We start from the raw sequence: 25,214 nt of genomic DNA, 5'->3' as shown, positions 1-25,214 counted from the left end.
TTATATACAAAATGATTCAAGGTGATATATTTTAACTGTACATTATATAATTTATATATTATTAAGAACAACAGGTATTCTATTCATTTAAACAAAGTAAGTGTAAATAGCAGATCAATATTTGACATAAGTATAAGTTTTTCATAATTAAACGACTTCATTACAAATACAGTATTAAAAAATCATTAACCAATCTTAAAATATATTCTTAATATGAATTATTTTTTTTCTAACATTGAACTTTAATAAATACTTCAGCATTATAAGTCACGAGTGTATTTATGTACAACTATTAGAATTCTTATATTTTATATTTCCATATAACGATAATTATATACAGTTACTAATGTGCTACAAATGATATTTTATCAAAGAAATATTTTAATTAATTTTAATATATTTAATTAATTAAACCTCAAAACACCTAGTTGTCGTGAAAAAACATAAATAATTCGATTTAAATTATTATTAATTAATAAGTCAATAAGTTATAGGGTAGCTCAATCGAGACTTCACGCTAAGCGTGACTCCTATATGTCAAATCCAATATGTTTTTTTACCCCTGTCCTGATGACGTTAAGCTTAAATAAAAGACACAATAAAGACAAAAATATATGACCGATAAATGGAAATTACATAAATAAACACTGTACAATCATTACACTCCAAATAAGATGATCCCTCAGATCACTTCCGGTTTCGAAATGAACGTTGGGGAATATAATAAGGTAAACCTAAAGTTGTTTGAAAATAATTGCAATTAAATTATATAAAATCGTTATCCAAACTCGTGGGAGATTTGCTGAATAATAAGTCTCAGCGATAACACCGTAAGTAAAAGTTTTAAATAGTGAATATTCTTTGTTGCATAGTTGTTGCCGTGTTGCATCGCCGCTGGTGTTTCGCCTGCAATCAACATATAAATTATGTTTAAACACTTGTGAAACCATCTAATTTTTTTTAATGGCTTCTTGGTTTATGGTATAATTATGTTTATCCTAAGATTTTCCAGATTTCAATTAGACTTGATTCCTTACTGGCATAATTTTGAACCAAAAATTATGTATGTATTATACCATTGATAGATAGATAATATACAGTACGGGTGACCCCAGAGCTGGTGCTTTCCTCGCTCAACGAAGAAGTAGACAGTGCAAAAAGCAAAACAGTGAGGAAATGCTGCCAGCGTCATATACACTGCCACAAGGAGCAAACTTTTTCAATTTGTTTTTATATTCTTTTAAATTTTTTAGTTATTATTAATATTACTATGTAACATTAGTCTCTGCGCGAATCTGGGTCAAATTTAGCGAAGCACCACTATGTTTATGCAAGTACATTTGTTAGGAAAAAACTTAAAAACTACAGTTTTATTGCACATATATATATATATATATATATATATATATAAATATATATATGTATATATAGATCCTAAATAATATGTTTTTTGTAGTAGTACCATGTCATATATACTTTAATTTAATGAACACTTCCAAGTCGTAAAATCAAATATATTTTAAAGTCGCTAAGACCATTCACGATTTTATGCTTAAGAAAGTTTATACTTTTTCAAAAACATTCATTTAAAATAAAACTCGCTAAATGATCGCTTTATAAACAGAATACTTAAACTTGCAGTTATTTAACTACTTGTTAATGGGAATGTTGATGAAAATGAGACGCTTTCGTATAAATGCTTGACATGCTCCAGCTGTGGTAAAGCAAAACTGAAAGCCATTTATGTTTGGTTTATTTCTGAAAACTGCAACGCTTCCAGCGTTACAAATAGGGATTTTTTCGGGCGATTCGTATCTATTGTTCTATGATTTCTATAACAGTTGACGTCTGTATGAAATTGGGTCAAATTAAAACTGTTCCAGTGTTGAAAATGCCTTTTTTAAATGAACTGTTGGGTTATAGGTGTATCAATTACGACATCGATAATATAGATTAAATAATATAAAAAAAATTATGTGTGCTTGGACACATAAATTTAAATATTTAGAGTCTATACTTAACTGTTATTTGGGAATATATTTTAATCAATATTTTAAATATGTACTCGTAAGTAGAACATTTTATGACCAACTAAATCCCTATATTACTATTATTATGCGTGGACTATATGACACATACATACTCATATACTTACTTTGTACTACATGTACAGTAACAGACGCTGCGCGCGCGTTGGCTGGTACACAAGTGTAGTTTCCGGCGTGGCGAGGTTCCGCTTTACCAATCACAAGCTCACTGGTGTGCCTGCCATTGTGTACACTCACGCCATCTAGTTGAAAAATATTGATATTGTAAAAGTTGACGTAATAATCAGAATAAAATGATATAATAATAAAATACTTTTCAATAATTATTATTTAAATTAAAAGTTCCACTTTTAATTTTGATTCCATAAGCATGCCAGAGATGCCTGAGATTTCTAATATTTGATGAAAATTTTAATTATGGTTCGTGTTTTGTTACCATACCTAACGTGCCCAGAATTAATGATTTTTATATGACTAAAAAAACAAGTAAAATAACATACAGTTTCTGTTTTATTCATAAACAAAATCATAATGCCCGATGGACTTGGATACATCAAAACAAAAATAGCCCGCGAGCAACGTAAAGACAAATAATATTATATTATTTATTTACGGAAAGAGGTTTATTTAATAAGGCTTTCTGTATGATGTTTGCTTATAATGAATATTCGATATATGCTTATAATATATATAGACCTTTTTGAGTTTAACTCGTGTATTCGATGGAAAAGCGAATTTATCATTTTCTTAGATCATTTCATTATATTTTTATTATTTATCTGCCCCCCTGCGAACTGTTTTTATTAGACTTCCTTTTTACTAGCTACACACAATTTCTACGGAATAAAAACCTAAGGAATAGATAAAATAATTTTTATCACTCCTTGGAAAGCATTCCTCAGAGATTATGGAAAAAAACACTACTCAAATTGGTCCAGCCGACGCACTATTCAACATCTCCATTATATTTCACGCTTAGCAACATATTTTGTGATTCATTTTCATTTATATCTTTATAAGGGGAGTCTCAGTAAATGACATATTTCCCGGATACTCGCGAAAATCAGAACAAAATCAAATTTGTATATTTCGTCTTAAAATGTATCAGCCTCTTGCTGCTAAGTGGTTCTTCGTAGACCTCAAGTACACTTAGTGTACACTAAACAAAAATTTCTTGAAATAATGTTGAACGAGTCTTCACCTTTTTTAAGAATAATCCAGAATATTCACTAGGGAACCACCGCGTGGATTTACACGAGGCATAGATCATTAAATCGCATAATATTTTTATTAAACGACTACTTTATAGACCAGAAATAGTTCGATAAATTACTCCTTATTGCCTATTAACTAATCCGTATTATAAATTGCCACTTAATTGTTCTGTGCAAACATTTCCGATTGATTTAAATTACTCGTTGAAGTAGTTACAAATTTGTAGCATTTGTAATATAAATCATTGACGCAAAATTAGGTAAATCCTGGTCAGTGAGTAAATCGCAACTGACCTCAATTAAGTAATAAGTTTGAATTTGGAATAATCGATTTAGAAAATAACATTTAAATGTTATTAATATACAGAGTCTTGTCTTGGTTTTTGATAATATATATAAATAGTTAATAATAGATAATTCTTATAAAAACTTGATTTCTATTGATGCTTAGGTTTTAGTATAGATTTACAAACTTTGATTTGATCTAATTGCACTATTATCATGTAGTTTCTACACTTTCTATTTGATCGTGGTTTTGATATGAAAAAAATGCATGCGTGTATATGAATATGACGGCTGGAGTCGACAATCAGCGCATAGTTTACACTAACTTTTAAAGTCTTAATATATCCAAGAGTGAATGAAATATATCTGAAAATAATCTACATTGAAAGAAAACACTTTTTTAACCGGACTGAAGATATTTGTATTACTATAAACTTATAATTATTTTACATAATTTTAAATTTAATTTTTCCGACGTTATATAAATTATAAGTTTATAATAATATAAATTGCTTTAATCCGGTAAAAAAGTGTTTTCTTTCAATATGTAAAAGCTATGTTAACAAAAGACAATAATCTTCATTTTTTTGAAGATATTTGTATTACTATAAACTTAGAATTATTTTACATAATTTTAAATTTAATTTTTCCGACGTTATATAAATTATAAGTTTATAATAATATAAATAGCTTTAATCCGATAAAAAAGTGTTTTCTTTCAATATGTAAAAGCTATGTTAACAAAAGACAATAATCTTCATTTTTTTACTAGAATGATTTGGATTTGGACAAGAGGTTTTGGATTTGAGATTGAATGCGATCTTCAACTCGGCGACTTACTTCAATATTTTATTATGTTTAAATTGGAAGGTAACACGAGAGTGAGAAAGGCAAAGCAGTGAATACCTATTTGAGAATTTCGTATCTGACGATCAACCGACAAAAGCGAATTGATTTGGACATTAAGTATCCAACAATTCTCCATACAATCTTTTGTGATTAACGTTTTTTAGTGCAGTGCATAGTGGAATACTTTTCCATTTGAATGCCGGTTATGCGCCAATCGATTTATGTATCCTCACTTGCTCGTTTAGCATATAACGTTCACTTATTGTAAATAAACGAAAAGTACTAAAACTGAAAATAAATGTATATGAAAAATAAGTGTTATAACGGCCGAGTTGCTAACTTGTCACTAGAAGCTGCTCTATTTTCTCTGGCTTGTTAAGCCAAACAAATAATACAGTTTATTAAAACATAACACGGGTAATTAATACAATCTAAGTTGTTCCTGTTATGATATTTCTGTTCAATTTCCTAAGCACATAACAACAATACATGAACCAAAGAACACAAACACTGCTTTTCTCAGAAACAATATTGTGTTTGACTTGAAGTTACTTGGGTGTATTAAGCAATGAGAGTCTAATATATTATATATGATTTTTATTATGTAATCTCCATCATTCGCGTATACGAAAATACTTTATATAAATAATAAGTAAACATTTTTGCATAACTCAATATTTTTCAAATAAAATATTGTTTAGCAATCTCGTGTCATATTACTAATAAGTAAACGGGACAAAAAATCTAAGTTTATTTATATATTAGACCATAAACTATTTTAGAATGCGTTCAGTGTTTTAGCACAGTTTTCGATAGTTTCGTCAAGTGGAGTTGCAAGTTTCTTAGACACATCGTTCATGGTTAGTTTTAGTCGTATTTATAGTTATTATTAAACTCGAATAATCTAATCACAAACAAATGCAATTATACAATTATTCTCGCATTTAATATTTACAATAAAATATAATAACCAGATGATTAACTTTGCTATAAATATACTATAGTAATACTTGTGTTATATAATTATAATCGATTTTGTCTAGAATTATTATTTAATTCGTAAGCCAAAAAATTACCACACTTAGTAATTTAATAATGAAAAATATTAATATTTCTAAAACTTATGTTTATTGACGGAAATGTGTTCACTTTTCACATCAGCAGATTTCGAAACATAGAATTGAAAATAGTTAAATTTGTAAAATGTAGATTTGAAAAAAGAATGTTGAAGTGGGAGACGAAGGAGAGCGGGCTGCCTTTTGCCTGTAAATATTTTAAGATAATATCGGGAAAAGTGGCGTGGCTTGCTACCCGCGTAGCCCGCAGCACCTTCATGTTTGCTATAAAACATACCTGAGTTATGCAAGGGGATCTATTGTAACATTAAAAATAAAGCATGTATTATACTCACTTAAATCATAATTTATCATTCTGTTCTCGAAGTACCAGAAGACGTAAGAAGGTGGTTCTGTAGACCTTTTCACGACACAGATAAGCTTAAGCATGGAACCCTCATGAATTATCTTTTCTGATTCACCCACAATTTCTGCATAGGCAGCTGTAATGTATGAAAATAGTTTAAGATTTTTCAGTCATTTTTATATGTATTTTAATGTATATATATGAAAACAAAAAAATCTTTAAAGGACTTTTGAATCATCAGTTTTGTATCACAATCAAGATGTATAAAATCAATTACTTGTCTATTTCCGTTAAACATTATTTGGACGATGCTGACTCACCCACTAGAACAAGTTTGAAGAAAATGCTTGTTGGCGGATGTGTGGGGACCTGGCACTCGTAGTAGCCCCCATCCGCTGATGTCGCAAACCGGATATGTAACGCCCAATCCTGGTAACAAATTTATATGGATTCGAGAATTCTGAAGAAAGGAAATGGTTTCATTGCAAGCATATCGTTTGAGTATTAGTACGAAGCCTTATGAAAGAAATATAAATGTATTAATAATTGTCTCAGTTTTAACTGTTTAATTAAATTCAGAATGACTTGAAATATATTTAATGAGACCAGTTTTAATTGTTAATGTACTCTGCTAATCAAAGCGAAAATTGTAATATTTCTTCTTATTTTTCTTTCTATGATTAAGGTACTGAAACTATGTATTTTTAAATTTTAGGTTGTAGTAAAGTTCTAAATGACTAGGGTTTGCATAGAAACGCTCTGATAAATATTCTTACTCCTATAATTACCACATTCTTTATCTGTGCAATTTACACTTAATATATATGTTACTTACAGCCCTAGCATAGGTATGGCTTATGATTATGTACTATAATAGTCGTCATCAAATTTCATCTGTTTCTTTGTTCAATCTTTTTGTAGGTTAGTAGATGATAAGTCTCTATGTACGTAACGATTTACGAGTTATTGTTACAGATAAAAACCCATCACCGAGTATCGTACTTTAACTAGTAGATCGATATTGCTCAATAAACAGTATAATACACGCTAACTTAATCCCTGCACGAACCTGACAAAGCGTATATTACAACTCTGTCCATAACTCATAGGCAATTACATTTAAACTTAATGAATTCAATCTCCAAGATGGATCCGTAAGTTAAACAATACTGAAATTCTATTGAACTTTGCAAAACAATTAAGGAGGCTTACGATCATTGATACTCTTTAACACATTTATTTCAGATGTGTTAGGTATGGGAAATTGAAAGTTAGGGAGGTAAACAGTTGGTAGACAGGTATAAAGTAGAGAGGATGTATAATTACATGGTAGGAGCAAGAATTAATTAGTGGTCGTTTAAAGCTTTTTGGCATAATTTCTTGGAACTTTAGTATTTAGAATCTTTATTGAATTTTGAATATTTAGAATCTTTAATGTCACATCGTCTAATATATCAAAAGCTACAAGCTTCATGGCAGGTATAATAATTAATTAGTGATTGGCTGATGTTAACCCCTTTACTTTGAACCCTTAGTCTATAACAAGCCTCTTCTATAAATTCCCGCAGTCACTCACTCACCCAACATATTCGAAGGCCTAAATATGACTGAAATGTTGAAAATATTTAAGCAACGTCACAATTAACAAAATGTTAAAAAAATAATTTGATATATTTTAGTACGACGTTAAGGATACACATAACACAGACAGTACAATTATTGACAGCATGACAGACAAAATTTTAGTAAAAAGTGTTGCTATCATTAATCGTTTAAGTACGTTTTAAAACCATTTAACGAAAAGTCGAGAAAACTATTAAACTGCTACAGCAAATGGGTACTGGGAGCTTGCTGACTCTGATCTGTACGAGTAGAATACATAGTAAAAAGGTTATGTTTCCGGCAGCGTTGGTAATTGTCCGGAACGTACATTCTCATAATCTCTTCTAGCCAGTATGTGCTTTCCGTCTCATTATTCATAATCTTAATTTATTGTTCCTACTTTCATATAAATAAAACACGTGAATGATTTGATGTTACCATTATAAAATAATATAGTATATATTAGCATAAAGAAAAATACAGTTATTGCAATTTGTAATATTAATACTGCAGTTATAAAACTGAACCTCCCTTGAGATAACTAAGCCTTGTTCAATGAAAATATCGGTATTTATAAAATGGACTTTAATGATTCAATGACCTAGTTAGTAATTTGTGTTAAGTTAGTGTTACTGTTTATTGTTATAGAAATTTCGTTTTTATATATTTGTGTGAGTTGAATAATATTATTTTTGATTTACACGATTACTACACATTTCAATAATATCAGAGACAAGAACTTCAAAATTTTTCTTGCATCCAAATTTCAAAGTATTAATCCATAAACTTTTAAAGTATATTTTATATTAACTATACCTTAACATGTCGTCCATGAGCGGAGAAAAACCTGTTATCAGCGCTATACGTAACTAGACCAACGGATAGCAGTGAGTAGTCTTTCCGCCGAATCCAGGTCACCTGCAAATAATTCAGTTATTGCTATTGCTCGGAATAGCTGGGTTTAATTAATAAACATTTAATATCACTGCAGTGTTTATTTTCCTAATTGTTTCAACCTATAACGTTGTCTTAAATTTAATTGGTTTTTGGAAATTGGAAAATAGAAATGACGCAATCATTTATGTCTGGAAGTTCGCTACGTATCTTAATGTCTTCTATCAAATAAAACTGATGTCAAATACACTATCTCTAATAAATATACTACTAGCCGTTTTGAATATCGATGCGATAAAAATATAACAAGCGGCTTCAAAGTACTAAAATTTTCTATCTTAAAAATATATTATTAGAATTTGTGAGATATTTCACACTCATCAAAAGATAAGCCATTGGTGAAAAATACAATCCGAAATCCCGATTTACTAAAGCTTTTGAGTAAATTGGTTTTGCGAAATTCGTAAGCCTTATAAGTCTATAGATCCATTCTAATATTTACGCCTTTAAAGTTTGAAATTTGAAATTCTAATTTCGACTTCCGTATTCTAAAAGATTATATGCTTTGTTTTTATTCGTTCAATTAAAAACAAATATTTAAAGCTCTCATTTGGTAATAATCAGGAATACTTATTAACTATTTTTATTTTTTTTATCCGAAGCTCGGTATTCTATAGGCACATTATTATTTTTGATTGTAATATAACGATCATTATTACTGATTCTTTGCAAAAATGATTATATAAAACACTTTCGTAATTTACTCCGCGTAAACCAAACACGTATTAGATTTTGACAAACGAGTGTTATTCGCGTAAGTCTCGATTCTTAATCTACTCCCATATATCCCAAGACTATTAATGTGGCTTACAGTCTTAAAACTTACCGTATTTTCCGTAATATCACTAACTTCACAGTGTAATATAGCCGTTGTTCCAATTTGGGCTATAACCGTCGTGCAGTTGTCAGTCAAAAATATACCATTCTTACTAGTTTTAGCACTTAACTTATTAACAGCAGATGCGGCTGAGTCTCTATACATTTTCTTAGCCTTATTGAATGTTTTAGATAGAACTGTTTCATCCATTTCTAATTCTAATTCTCTATCTAAACTATCGTGTTTATGCCTTTGATGATCTTCTTTTACATTTATGTTATGCACATCGTAATCAATGTCTAGACTTAGTCGTAATGGTTTAGGTAACTTTGGATATGCTGTGCTATATTCACTTGTGAATTCTGTTTCAAAATCTGTTGTCGAGTGCATTGTTGTTTCTGTTGTTGTGCTCGTGGATGTTGTTCTTCTTCTATGACCTGTTGACATACAGAATTATAGCCATTATTAAAAAAGTGCCTTATGAATAAAGGCTGTTGTACAATAAAAAAAATACTCTTTTATCATGGAAACTGTATTAGCATTCCTTTGTGATGCTACATTTCCAAATAATTATGTAATTTATTATATACCAATTGGATATCGGCATATGTTTAATAAAACCAGATCTCACGGGATAATGAAAGTAGTTCTATATAATTAGGCAAGTGCAAAAGGTCAAGGGATCAAAGGAACCATGAACAAGAACTTGAATTTGTCAGGCTTGTGTATTGGAATGTCGGGTACAAAGTTGCAAAAAGTTTACCTTTGAAATATATGAATATTACTGTAGTAATCGTCATTCGCATGGCGTCAAAAAATTTTGTAATAATAAAACAAAGTAGACACTAATAACAACTTTCGGTCTTAGATGTATTACAAAGTCGCCGTTAGAAAAAATACAGAAGATTCCGTTAGAAAAATAACTTAATAATAAATTCCTTCTATAAAGTGCGCACTAAAATGTAGATGTAGTGTAATACATCAATTTTCTAGTTCAATTGTCACGCTCATAGCATTAAATTTCTAATTGTATTTAAGTGAAATACAGTGATTTGAATTAATCATAAATTCGTATTTTAATGAAACGTTCTCATTTTAATGATAAGTTTGTAGTTTAATTACACGGTTCAGTGTTCTTTGACGCGATTGATAGTCAATAATTAATTATTATAGTACCGCTTCATTATCATTGAAAATAAAAACTTTTAATAATGATGATGGAAATCGAATGAAAATTAAATTTATTTGGATTATCTATAATTTAATTTAATATAATTTGGGGATCATATTTTATTAAGCAATCTTTAAAAACATATACTGTAGATATATCTTAGACAAAAATTAAGTATTTGCCTGTAAAGTACAACAAACAATCGAATTGCAATATGTTACCTTTTTTGTGATGCCTTGTAAAATTTCCAAAAACACTGCCAAGTCTCTGTTGATTTCGTGTCGTACAAAGTTCTAACGCCTTCACATCATCCGGGTTTTGAGTTACGAGTATGGAAGACCTCTTCGACTCCATAGCACCTATGTTCACTAACAATTCAGCTTCTAATAATAGAACAACAATGGCATAGAGTAGTTTTAGTTCCTTACAGCAATACATTGTTTTGGCACGAACGTCACATTTGCTTTTCACATTTCGCACGCAAATTTATAGTCATTATGTATGATTTTTTCTCGATGCTATCTTGATTTTCGTAGTTTGGACATTCTGGAACAAAAGACACCGATACGGTTAATACATCTTAAAACTTTTATCTATAAAATAATTACGTTATATTTTTTTACATTTTTACATTCGAAACGGCTTATATCCGTTAAAGACAAATTTCCGTTCTTTCAAAGACAAATTTATAAAGTTTTTCATACTACCGCACTTGTTTTTGCTCGAATATTAAAGAAATGTTTGCATAATAAAATGTTTTAATTATTTAAATTACAAGTTTCTTTAATGACTACAGAGCGAACGATTTTGTGTAATATGAGGATATTAAATTACAAACTACGACCCAACTGAAGTTGTTTACTATGTAAGCAGTCTCTAACATTATTCTATGTCGCCTCCTTAGTCTAGACAGAAGCATTCAGTAGGACCATGGCCCAGTAATAAGTAACGGAAGAACCCAATAAGGTAAGATTACTTTATTATAATGCTGTATTTACCAAAAGTTCACACTGAAACCTGTAATCTATAATGGTTGGTTGAGGTTTTGAAAATCAAATCACGACAAAGATTTTGTTTTCATGTGTTTTAACGATGTACAATTCAAAAGGTATCTGTATCTTTGTTATTTATTATAGATTTGTTTTAAATGTTTTTTTTTTATAAAATAGGGGGCAAACGGGCAGGAGGCTCACCTGATGTTAAGTGATACCGTCGCCCATGAACTGGCGGGTGGGTTGCCGGCCTTTTGTATGCTCTTTTCTTGAAGGACCCTAAGTCAAATTGGGTTCCACATAGCGGTGGTGGGCGGCAAAAATAGCCTTGAAAATCGCTCAGTCGTGGAACGGCGGACATCGAGGTGATACAGGTGGAATTTTGTATTCTGCTTGGACGTCCGATGATGAAACTCAGCCGCAGGTATTAATCCGAACAACTCCTCTGAACACTCTCCATGGTAAATATGCAGCGGTAGAAGATGCAGCTGGACAATTTACAGCCAAAGGATCGAGCCGCTCGGAGAGGAATTGGTCATCGACGATTCGAACCGCTCTTCGTTGGATACGATCAAGTGGAAGGAGCTGGTACTGGGGAGCCCCCGCCCAGAGGTGAGAACTATATTCAATGATGAACAGAACATCTCTTTTCAGGTCTCATATCAAGATACACATAATAATGATTAAATTATATTAAAAAAATTAAATCTTACGGTTTAATATTTGGTTATTGCTTGCTTTGAAATAATCATAAATCATAATAAATTTATGGCTGACCTTATCAAACTATTGACAAGTTAAACGTATGTTATCTAGAATTATTTCTGTAATATCGTTAGTTAATTCGGGTAGCTATGCATATTGTTTAGTTAATATTTAGTTTACATAATTTTTGAGCACTTTTAGCGCGTTGGCGCGTGATTGTCGAATATAAGAACTAGCCTTCCCTGACTATGTATATATGGAGATTTCTACATAGGTGCATAAATATGTTGCAGGAAATGGTGAAGGAAGATATTAGAAGAGATGCACCGGATCTCAGACCCAACGCCCTGCTTGTCTATAACAATTATAAAATACAGGATTCTGGCGAAGAGTGTAGGTCAATGGTGATTTTTTCACGATGTGATGTCTTCTATATATCAACAGTAGTAGACAAACAAGCCCAAACAGAGAGTTAGAAAGAAACAAAAGACATGGTGGCACATAACTCTATACGGATGGCAGCAAAACAAGAATAGGAATGGGCATCACACGGACGTAATGGCAATATGGAACAAAAATAAAGAAGATGAAGATGGTACCCCACTGCACAGTTTTCCAAGGAGACTTGACGTCACTCCAAAACTCTACTAACCACGGTTTAAGACAAGGCCAATATGTACCTGCAATAATGGGGAACAAACTGTAGAACATGTGCTTATACATTGCCCTATATTTACACCGTCCAGGTACGACCTGGAGCAGCAAACACAGATGACAGTAGACGGTAACGACCTACAGGACATGTTAACAAAGCATAGACCGTACCTAAAACGGTCCTACGAAAAATAAAATAAAATATCTGAAGAAGGCAAACTAAAATTAAAGAACGAATCTCGCAAGCACTTGCAATATTGTAAATAATAATATTACTGATGTAGCCTAGGCGTATCTCGCGAGACGAATAATCTGATTTTAATTGTTTTGTTTTGTTTAATTGTAAATTTATGTATATTTTTAGTGAAATATGATCTATCAACAGTAGTTTATTTTTGTGTGTGTTCTTCTTATTGATTATCACCGCGATACCTGTATGTAATATGGATGTGTGTGGACTGCAAAACGATTTATTTCACACGTGCTGTGATCATCCTATTTTTATAGACAAGCAAGTCTTTGGGTGTCCGGTTTTCTTTGGATATATTTCACAGCAGTAGTGCACAGTCAGGGAACGCTAGTTCCTAAATTTATTAAGCTTACTGATGTTATCATATTGTGTACGTAGATTAACCATGTTTTCTGCTTACTAATGAGTAATTTTAATTGGGATAAGCCAAAATTTAATATTGATAATTAGCGTCAAAGCTTGTTACGTCGCCTAACATTATAACATGTTGTTTATATGACATTGTAAGAATATTTTTATTATATAATAATTAAATTATTAGTTTAAATTATTACTAATATATTAATTTAAATGTAAGAAAATGCATTTTTTATTTCCATATCCTTAATCTCCATTGCCAATGCCAATGCATTGGCAGTGTAGTGTTGTTCGTATTTACTTATAGCTAAATGTTAGTAATAATATGTTAGTCGCCTGTGGATGTGGATCCTCCTTGGGAAGATGCCTCCTCCTATCTTTTACAGTTTTTGTGCCAATAGTCTGCCAGTCTTTTCCTTCTATTTCCATCAAGACATCATCCCACTTTAGTTTTTGCCTGCCCACTCTTGTTTTCCCGGGTGGTCCTTGGTGCATTTCTATTGTGTCGGCTTTATATCTAGGAACGTGTTACATGACCAGGCCATTGCTATCTTTTCGTAGCTTGTGATTGGGCATTCTATACCTAATTATATAAAAGTCAGTTACTGGTTCGCCCCATATATATCAAATACAAGTAATAAACGAGGTTGTTAAATTTATAATTTTTGTTTTAATTATCTCAATTTTTTATCAATACTATTATTGTGTTATAAATAGTACACGTCGCACTTGCCGAAAACCATTATTCGCACACGTTCCTAAAGGTTAGAAAAAGGAAAATATGTGAATGGCATAGGCCCTAGAAAATTGTGTAACATCAACTGTTCAACAGTATGCCTTTTTAAAAATATAGCGTGTGAGTATAAACGGGCAAAAAGTTTTCCATTGGGGTCACAAAGCCAACCTCAAATACGGGTATTTTGTAAAAATGTAATACTAAACAGAAATCAGTATTCATTTGGGTACAAATATATAGGGTGAGTCAGATCACGCAGTGCGGTTTATCGTAGTGGTTGATTGGAGTGGCTAACCATCGGCCACTATAGCTATGGGCTTCTCGAATACTGATCTATTAAATTTTGAAGGCAATTAACCGTAATTATATTAATTGCATCATAGGTAGATGTGATCAGTTAAAATGTTATTTGATAGACAGGAAAGCGAACATAAAGATACATTTTTATTTTCCTCAAAAATTTGAATTATTTTTCTTGTATTTATACATAATCTTGGAGTAACGCTTCTTACTAACATAAGATAATAAATTAGACTACACGATGAATTGTGATTAGGTGAATTTTAAATAATATTAGCCTGTTTGTCTAAACGGTGGAATAAATTAAATTAATTCAAATATTTTCAATTTACAAACACAACTTCAGGAGCTCAGTTACGGATTAATATATATTTATGTATCTCACAAATGTGCGAATAACCAGACAGATCAAAAACCATAAAGACATAATACCAGTGGTTAGTTTATACGACCATTATGAAGTTTTTTTTAACTTAGAAAATTAATAAAATAAATGGGGTGAATGTAATAATAATATTTCCATAATGTTACAAGCAATGCAAAACTTCTTAGATTTGCATTTCTTAAGATTTTTTACATAATTTTTCTTAGTTTCATGTTGTAGGGAAAGATTCTTCTGTATGTTGTTTCTACAAGACTAGGCGCTCTTAAATCTGGCTACAAAGTAAACATCTTAACGATTATCTTTTTGACGTACGTGAGTCATAATTCGCGCGAAGCCGTACGTGTACGTGAGTCAAAATTGTACTTAATTTGTATTTCTTTAAACTATGTAGGCAATAATACTTGCCACTTAACTAATAAATAAGCCAGTTTAGAGTTCTGTTGCAATCCACACAAAACACTTGTCATATATGCCTCATTACCATTCGAAGCTATCCTGTTAATGTTTAGAGGGCTCTCGATGCGTTTACAACGATTTTAACTATAACCGTTAGGTTCCAAATAACAGTTAAAATAACGGTTGAGCTGTTAATCGCTAACGTTCTGTTCAAAGTTATTGCATGAGTTTAGGATTTTAGGATATCAGTAAAACGTTTAACCAAATACAAAATGAGACTTTTGGTGTATGCTTTTGAGCTAAGTTTTGTTTATTTGAAGTAATATTTGCTATACCTTTGCACTGATATTTTTTTTAATAACTGTGTATATATGTACTAAGACATATTTTTGTATATTGTAAAAAATAGCGCTAAAAAAACTTATTTTAAATACTAATAAACGCGTTTCATCCATTAAATGCGAGTTTAAATAATATTCACAAAAAAGTTCTAAAGAAACTGTAAATCACTTTAAAATTCTCAATTCCAAACAGAAAATAAAATAATTTCTCGCCTAAAGGATCCAACAAAATTAAATTTAAAGTTTGACACTCCATTTAATTCACTAAGCCGTGAATCATAAACCACTCAGAGGTCAAGATTTGAATTGAGCTTTACAAAAACGTGCAACTCAGACGCCTTTGTTCATTCTCTAGTTCAAAAACTACAGAATACATTGGAAAGCCTGCATAGCTATGAATATTTTAAACCTGAAAATAACGTTTTAATCGAAGGTCAGTGAGATAAATAAATCTTTGTCGGAAGTCACGTAACCTTTAGTAGGGCTCATTTTCCAGTCTGCTTTATTAATATTTTTGAATTTTATAGGAAATATAATCCTTTCCAGTCATGAACAATTGTCTGTGGGGCATCGAACGTCTGGATTTTGCCAAGGTGAAAAAAGATTAAGAGTCACACAGGTCTTTGTTTGGTAGCTGGACCGAGATCTGTGGCCTAGCTCGTTTACGGATTTGTAATATTAACGTTAGTAAGCGTACATTAGTTACCCATTTGAATTAACAATTTTTTATTTAATTGGACTAGAATTTTTACAGGACACGTAGTGATAATACTTCAATTGTGCTGAAAAGGCACATCAGATTGGTTATATAATTAAAAAAAGAATAATGTTATATTTTATGATAATCTCTTTCTCACATAGTCATGTGAGTCGGTACAACGGCCAAAATAATTCATTTCAAACCATTTGTATTAAGAATATAAAAAATAGAAAATATACGAAAAATCTCTAACGCATTTATATTTAACACTTCAGACATGACTTACAGAACTAAGTACTTAGTAGTACAGTAAAAGAATCCGCAACTGAAATATCGTCTAGATAAACTAGTAAAGCCTTAGGGAAATGCATTCTAGGCTCTAGCATAGCGCCAAGAGATCGTTCAGGAGAATATGACGTGTTGGCATTGTGGAGGCTCTACTTTGATACCATCTGCAGTTGAATGTACGTTGACCTCAATATCCCGATGTAAGAGTGAGTTTATTTTCAGATTTGTGAAAATGATATATTATTTTAAAAAGTGATTTTAATAAAGGGACGTATGAAATACTTATTTGAGATTAATGAAGATTTAGACTATTATCTATTTAAAGTCTTATTTTTTATATAATTATTATCTATGTCATTACTATTACGAGTATGTCAAATAAAACCAATGTTTATAATCATTTAAATTATATAGGTAAGGGATAATCAACGGATTTTAAAAAGTCGTCAGAGCTTTCTGCTCTGCTCTACGCTACGTTTGAATGTAATACGAAAAAGTGTACCCAAATGTATATTTACACATTCAATACAAATAAGATCATTTTCTCAGGGATCTAGCGATATACGACACTTTCAATCTAAATATCATAACGACATACCAAGTCATTGCCCCAGGTGTTTGTATCAAGGCATACAAAAATATTAGTACCAAGTACAACATGGTACTGTGAATAATACATGAGTAGGCCGACAATACTATGTTTTTGTAACTGAGGCTGTCTATGGTAAGGCATTCGCTTTTGGAACAAATCCAATGGGTTAATTAAAGCTTTTCACTTCCTATACAAAGTTCAATCAAATATTCTATCAAATGCTCAAAAATACAGACATAATTATGCCTAATAGAAGAGACGACCACACCAGAATATTCATATATATCGATCTATGAATGTGTATATGCTCCGTTTTTGTTGTATGACCGCCAGGTAAAAACAATTTCATATTATTATTTTGTGGGAAACAAATATTAATGTACAACAAATTGCAGTTCATTCTTTTCCATTACACGAAATGCGTCTGTCAAAATCTCGTCTTGCGCACTGTCGAAAATTGTCAAACATTATACAGAAATATGCTCTGGCTAATAAAGAATTGCCGTAGCTAATATATATTCTCTTATTTTTGGCTTTGTTATAATTTGGAAGGCACAAATAATACAAGAAAGCAAAAAATAATCTCCCAAAGGACTAAATCAATTTAGTCCCGGTCTTTATGATTCATAAAAAATAAATATTTAACATCGCAATGCGGTATTTTGCGTGTTTTAGATACTTTACATGTGTTTCGTATGTATTTTCTTTATCTATACGGAAACACCGATATTTTATAGCATGTGACATGAATGTGAATTTCTCATATATCGACTTCGTAACAAATATGAATAGTTTCGGCTATTTATATAAGTCAAGTTGATAAATGTAATACGATAAACACTCTTAATATAGGTATATTAAGAGCTTTGAGAAGTGATCGTTTACGCACGATTGTTAAATATTTATTTTCAAACTATTTCTAACAAATAGTTTAAAATCAATATTAAATTTTAAACGGGTAAAAACGTGACAAAGCAATTAGTCCAACTCAGTGAGGAGAAAAGAATTTAAAACGTTCTCTCAAATACGTCGCCTCATTGCTTTCAATGAATTTTAAGATTGAAGCTCCATGGGGCATAGGACATTATCCACCTTCCGATTTTATAGAAGGGGCCTAATCGAGCATTTTATTGAGATTTTTTATTAACTTGCTGCCTAAGGGTTTTGTAGTTATCAATTAGGACAGGATTATGGTATTAAAATACAATTAAATTCAATTAAAAACTCTTTCAGGCATAGAATTATTAACGAACTGGAAAATTTATTGCAAACTTGTTGTTTTTTAACTTTGTTACTTCAAATCGTACTATGATTGTTCTATTTTGTAGATAAGCGATAATCAACATTCATGTGAAGATTGATATAGATAAACCTCAGTCCAAAGTTAAAGACAGAAGAAGACTGCTTAGACTAAATTTATTAGATTTTCTTAAAACTATGTTTAGTTATTTCTTTTGTGATTTTTTTTTATATTTGATTGTTTGTATTAGCATCAAAAAGTGTCATGGAAGGTAAATTTAAATTCCTTGTTTTTATTTTTTATGAACACTTCTGCACATGAAGCAGATACTATACAAAAACATAATTCACAGACTAGAATTGCCAACATATAATATATTAATAATTGTGTAATTAGTTAGTAGATATATATCAATATATACACTTTTTGAGCTACAAACAAATATATTTCAGTTAGTCAGTGTATATCGTACAACGTTGCAATAGTTGGACGTTCAAAAATAAATTGAAACATATCGTGTATAAGAGCAAAAGATTTTGTTGTTCTGAACAAAATAAGCAGAACCAATCTTTCAGTAGGTAATATTTCTGTGTTCACGAGAGAAATACTGCAATTGCACCTGAGGATTTCATACATCATGAATACGTATAAAATGTAGTATGTTTCGAGCAAGGAACATCGCAAGTTATGTCTATTTAAAACATAGACTACACAATGTTATATTTTCTCATAATTTGGTAAGAAATATCTTATATTAGCATGGCTTTCAATTAATTCCAACTTAAATTTAAAATTTTCGCGTAGTATAAACAATTAGTAAAAAAATTATATAGCTTATATATTATATACATAGTGGTAATTAGAACCTGAATTGAAATCCAAATATCGATTAATGTCTCATTGAATAACGCACTATAATTATGGATATTGGCCTCAGATTGAATCCATCACTTTGACAGTTGTAATTCATAGAGTAAGTGATTTGCCTTCTGTCATACACACTGTCTTCGACTTGAAGACATGCCTCACGAAGTTTTCCTTCCCGGTACGAGCGAGTGTTAGATGCGCACATAGAAAGTTTATTAGTGCACAGCCGGGAATCGAGTCTACGACCTTAGGGAGACCTCCTAAGCAGTGTCCTTGAGCAGCACGATCAAGCCATTACCAGGCCAACACTGCTTTTTTAATATTTATCTATCTTTGTTATAATACTAACAAGCTTATTATCAATTATTTATTTCCTTTTCTTTATCATTTCTTAAGTTTTTACAAGAGAATGGAGACGCAAACCACAATCCATTTATAAAGACTAACTTCAGAGCTGGTTCTACTGAGTGCAGTTTATCGATCAGTTATTTTTAACTCATGGTCAGCTCTGTCTAATCTCTATACTTGCCCCTCGGTGATACAAACAAAAAACAATGGTTATTGTGTTGCATTTATTTAGGTAAATATTATCTTAATTAAATAGTTAGTGACTGTAATCAAGGAAATGCTGTAGAATTTCTTAACTATAATAGAATGAACTCAAAACGAATTTGAAAAAGACTTTCATTATTAGAATTCTAAACTGTCTCTGTGGTATTTTAAAAGTAAAAGAAGGAAATTTTATATCCAATAATAAATAATTTTTTAGACTTTTGATTAATAGTTAAGATTTTTTCAAGAACTACATCAGTGCAGTGTTGGCCTAGTTAGTGGCTTCAGCGTGCGACTCTGATACCTGAGGTCGTAGGTTCGATACCCGGCTGTGCACCAATGGATTGTCTCTCTATGTGCACATTTAACATTAGGCCGAACGGTGAAGGAAAACATCATGAGGAAACCGGCTTGCCTTTAGACCCAAAATGTCGACGGTGCGCGTCAGGTACAGAAGGCTGATCACCTACTTGCCTATTCGATTAAAAAATGAACATGAAACATATACAGAAATCTGAAGCCCAGACCTACAAAAAGTTGCAGCGCCATTGATTTATTTTATTTTTACTATTAAACATCCGTTTAAAACTTAAACGATCAACAATTATAATTAGTAATTTCCAATTCACGACTAACATGTTTCATACATCAAAGCGACGTATAATAACCCATTCGGAACGCATTTGAGCGTTATTGTACCAAACGGTACGAAATAGCGCAATTTGCGGTGTTCCGTTCACTACTAGTTAATACTAGTTTGTACTCAGTCTATTCTCTGAATCCTATATTAACACCCAAATGGATATACAATGTATGGAGGTGCATTGATCGATTGCATTTATTAGTTTGAATCGTTTGTTACGTAATTTTGTACGCCATTATGTTTTGAATTGTCTGCATAGACTGTATTGCGAAACTTAACGGGAGTACTTCCATCATAAATATACAAAGATATGATTTGATTTTGATTTGAGAACATAGAAAGATTGAGGAGGTGCATACAGTAATGGATGATGATGGGTGATGGAAGTAACTGTATTAGTTTTAGTTCGGTTCCTTGTCAAATTTTGGAGCTCAAATCCTTGCACGGTCGCTGTATAAAAATGACGATAAAGGTTCGATGGTCGTTATGACATGCATATATTAACAGTTTAAATAAGTAGGAAGGTTAACGGTTACACACAAATGTAACACATAATAAATTTACAATTGTCGTTAACATTTCGAAGTATAAAAACGGCAGTTTGAAACACACGAGTAAATACATATTTAATTGTTTTAAAATCTGCTCATTTTATTCCTCATTTCCTCTCGCCGTAGTTCAAAGTTCAAATAAAGTCAGACGGTATCGTTTACGATATTATGTAAAACTTTTTATTGCACGACGTACTTTGATGTCCGTTAGTAAATAATTGAAAGCTTTTTTAATTTTTAGTCGGGGTTTATTAAACACAAGTGTTTGAAACATTACTTTTAGAAATCAAACCCAAGCACTACAATGAGTCACGTCTTTGACTAACTCAAAGACGTGACTCATTATTTTCTTAACTTTTTTTATGTTAACTCAGTTATTTAATAACAATAGGTTCACTTTAACACATGTCTATTATTATGTCACATAATAAAAATCTCCCAAATTTATACAGAATAACATTCGATGTGTTACAAATATAACTAAATTCTTAAAAGTAGACACACTGTTTAAAAAAGTTAGTCACGGCTATAGTTGTTTTATTAATTAACACATCGTTGCAAGTCTAAAGTGCGTGATAAAGATAGTCATTTGTCATTTTATCCCAGTATAAAATTATTTACAGTAACCAAAATAATTGGAAATCAATATTTTTTTTTAAGTTATCTAAGGCATACGACCTTATTAAGCAGTTTCATGCTTTTATGCGATTACAAAATGAATATACATAACATGGACGAGTTTACGTGATTTATTATTTCGTATGAACGAATTCATGATAATTGAAAATAATTACATACGTTTTAGAAATCTAGCAATAAATAATACTGAATTTAATTTGATGTGAATTTCTCACGTAAGTAAATTCTAAAACATTTTAGATACAAAACATCGGAGGTTTATTTTCTTGTACGTGCCGCTTCATAATGTCTTGTACAAGGGTCTACGAATTTAGACTTGACAGTTTCACGTGTTGTTTCGTATTCTCACCTTGAAGTTTCACGGTCTTATTATAAAAGGTGGACTTGTGCTAGTCACGAAAAATTTAACCGAAACGGGTAGGCTTTAATTGTAAAATACTTCTTTTTCTTCTTATCTGGTACACTCTTGACAGAGAGATCATAATCGCTATGTAGTAGTGGTATTAGACCCCCAGTACCAGCTCCATCCACTTGATCGTATTCAACGTAGAGCGGTTCGAATCGTCGATGAACAATTCCTCTCCGAGCGGCTCGATCCTTTGGCGTTGCGTAGAGATGTGGGGTCACTGCATCTGTTACCGCATTTACCATGGAGAGTGTTCAGAAAAGTTGTTCGGAATACCTGCAGCTGAGTTTCATCATCGGAAGTCGAGGCAGAATACAAAGTCCCACCCGAATCACCTCGACGTCCGCCGTTCCACGACTGAGCGTTTTTCAAGGCAATTTTCGCCGCGCACCACCGCTATGTGGAACCAGCTGCCCACTGAAGTATTTCCGAACCAATTCGACTTAGGGTCCAAGAAAAGAGCGTACCAATTCTTAAAAGGCCGGCAACGCACTCGCGAGCCCTCTGGCAATGAGAGTGTCCACTTCACTTAACGTCAGGTGAGCCTCCTGCCCGTTTGCTCCCTGTTTTATATAAAAAAATAAAACAAATGGAAGGGGCAGATGTGATATGCTTCACGACGTTTCGCCATCATTGCCCATTAGAGGTCATCCTGCTACACTCATTGAGTGAACCTCCTACGGCAGAATTAATCTAGTCAGTCTAACGCGTAGGTGACCTTTCACGACGACAAGGCAGGCAGGCAAATCTTAAGGCAGATAAGTTTGTAGTATACGGGGGTCTTTCATTATTAGCGGCCTGTTTCGGGTGCACATTTTTTTCTTTTCACTATTTGGAAAAAGGGAAATACTCTAAAGGTGAAAGAATTATTGAAATCGGTCCAGTGCGTTTTTATTTTATCAAACAAACTTTTATTTATTTCTTTACACTTCATTACATTTATAGAAAAGTAAATAACATACATAAAAATTATACGTTCCCTTTCAAGCAACCCTAATAAGAGAAGAATCCCGAAAAAATAAATATGATAGTTAAAGTACAAGAAGTGTATAACCAAATCTAATAAAAAAATAAAAGAATGTACAAAAAAAATTAATAAAACAAATTAAAAACTAAAAAGCTCATCTCACGATTTCATGAATTGCGATGCAATACAAGATAATAAGAAATAAATAATTACAAAAGTCACGATTGAGCAGGATAGGATACCAACCAACCAACGAACTAATAAACCATAGTTAAGAAATGTTTTTGTAGGAGTGATTTAAAAGATTTTAGGGTAGCCAATCGCATGAAGTTTGACTATTCCACAACTTAATGGCGGAGATCCTAAACGAATTGCCTAAGAAGGATGAGCTGTGAGATGAATGAACATTTCAAACCAGAAATCCTCTATATAATATTGCTTACTTAAATTTATCTCACAACAAACATACCAATCATGTGTATCGATTGTCCGGCGTATTGCATAGAATCGCAATGTTACAACAATCTGTTATTGACAAGCTAATCGGAACCTCAATCAGTGTGAAGGGTGCTATGTCTCTCCCCAATCATCACCTCTCACCTCTCTGTCTTGTATGTGATTTCAGTTGGTTCAATTTAGATATTTAAAATTCATTTTTATTACTAACTTTTGTTGGAAGATACAAATATTACCTGTCCACATTGTATCTCTAACTTTCGTACTGACTACTTACTGACGTGAGACTGATCTTAAATTACCGTGATTCATGTGCACTTTTTACTTTTTATGTATCCTTTTTTACTTTTTTTTGTTCGTATTTAGTTATGTCTTAATTACAATGTGTAATATGTATTTTTGCACTTATTGCCAACCTTATCTAATTTAATACATTTTTCTCACAGTGGTTGCCTGGAAGGGATAAAGAGTAATGCAACGAAGTGATAATAAATAAATAAATCTCGGTAATAATAATCATTAGTGACGGTGAAAGACCATCAAGACAAGACACGCTTCATCAGACTTCAAGAAGAAGAATATTTATCTACCTTATCATTGGCTACCTGCGTAGAATTTAATATTGTCTAATCTACCTCCTTAGATATTACATTGAAACTAAATCAAAAAGGATAAATTAATAGTTACTATAACTTAATGTTTGTTTGGTACATTTAATTTTTTTTTTTATTAATTACATCGGACATTATGAGTCTAATTCATATTATAATTATACATATTAAAATGTTGCAAAATAATATATACATATCAAGAAGCTAATTTGTTGAATTATAAAAACTAATTACATAACGTCAGTCTTCTTAATTAAAGTTTTCGAGGCATTGTTTCAGCGTCAAGTGGATGAACTAGACCTAGTTTTGAAAAATTAATACAATAACATCAGACCTTGACTCAATCTTTCTCACGATCAATATTCGAGAACAATATTCACGAAAAGAGGTCGTATAAGGCAATCAGAGCATACTTTGAATTGAGTTTATTGTTTATAGATCATAACGAGCTCCATTTGTACACGTTATATTAAAAAAATGGATCATGGTTGCGTTTGTTTTTAAGAATTGCTACGCTTTTCTTCTGTGACTATAAGTGACATTGGTTCAGATATAACACGACAGGCAGCTGGTTACACATGGTGGTAGTGTGTGAAAAATTACCATAAAAACGCTCAGTTGTGGTACGACGCACAACGAGGTGATATGGGTGGAATTTCGCACTCTGTCTGTTGGTCTGATGATGAAACTCGGCTGCATGTTATAATCCCAATGCTCTCCTTGGTAAATGAGGTAAAAGATGCAGAGAGACTCCAACTCTACGCAAATTAATCTACGAATCCTTATTATTATTTTTGGTCGATAGGTCTAGAGGTCGCTTCAAAAGTGAGTTTATAAGGTACACTTCCGAAACGGTACCACTAACTCTAAAATTTACAGTGGGGACTTAATACTACATATGATTTCGTGAGTGACAAAAAGGTATAGCATTCAGGAGTCAAACATCAAGCTAAGCCTGACTGTGAATCCTACCTTTAAGTTATAAAATGTGAGTATGAAAACTCAAAAGGCCAGCAAAGTACGTAATAAGTTAAAAGTGAAGGATTTAATAGAGATCACATTGCAAAAAACCTAAAAACAACATCTAATAATGACTAAATTTTACATATGCACTATGATAAATTATAGGTGTAAAATGGTATATATGATCTTAAAAATTTAGGTATGTAGAGTATGTCAGTCACAGGCGTAAGTACAATTCAATATAATCAATCTTCATCAGGT

The 25,214-nt window shown here is 31.7% G+C and overlaps 1 protein-coding gene across 1 annotated transcript in view; it reads right to left on the bottom strand.

The window, feature by feature from the left end:
• Positions 1-265: 265 nt before the first annotated feature.
• LOC123710958 overlaps positions 266-25,214 on the bottom strand; it is a 40,667-nt gene continuing 15,718 nt past the window's right edge. Inside the window, exons 2-8 of the mRNA XM_045663302.1 lie at positions 10,584-10,908; positions 9,201-9,628; positions 8,237-8,338; positions 6,139-6,247; positions 5,808-5,954; positions 2,156-2,290; positions 266-906 (exon numbers count right to left, since the gene is read on the bottom strand). Coding sequence (XP_045519258.1) covers positions 779-906; positions 2,156-2,290; positions 5,808-5,954; positions 6,139-6,247; positions 8,237-8,338; positions 9,201-9,628; positions 10,584-10,800 — 1,266 coding nt within the window. The 5' untranslated portion in view covers positions 10,801-10,908 and the 3' untranslated portion in view covers positions 266-778. The remainder of the gene's footprint in view (positions 907-2,155; positions 2,291-5,807; positions 5,955-6,138; positions 6,248-8,236; positions 8,339-9,200; positions 9,629-10,583; positions 10,909-25,214) is intronic.

The sequence above is a fragment of the Pieris brassicae genome, chromosome 6, assembly GCF_905147105.1.
Source record: "Pieris brassicae chromosome 6, ilPieBrab1.1, whole genome shotgun sequence".
Classification (NCBI taxonomy): Eukaryota; Metazoa; Arthropoda; class Insecta; order Lepidoptera; family Pieridae; genus Pieris; species Pieris brassicae.
This window is presented reverse-complemented; position numbering and strand designations above follow the sequence as displayed.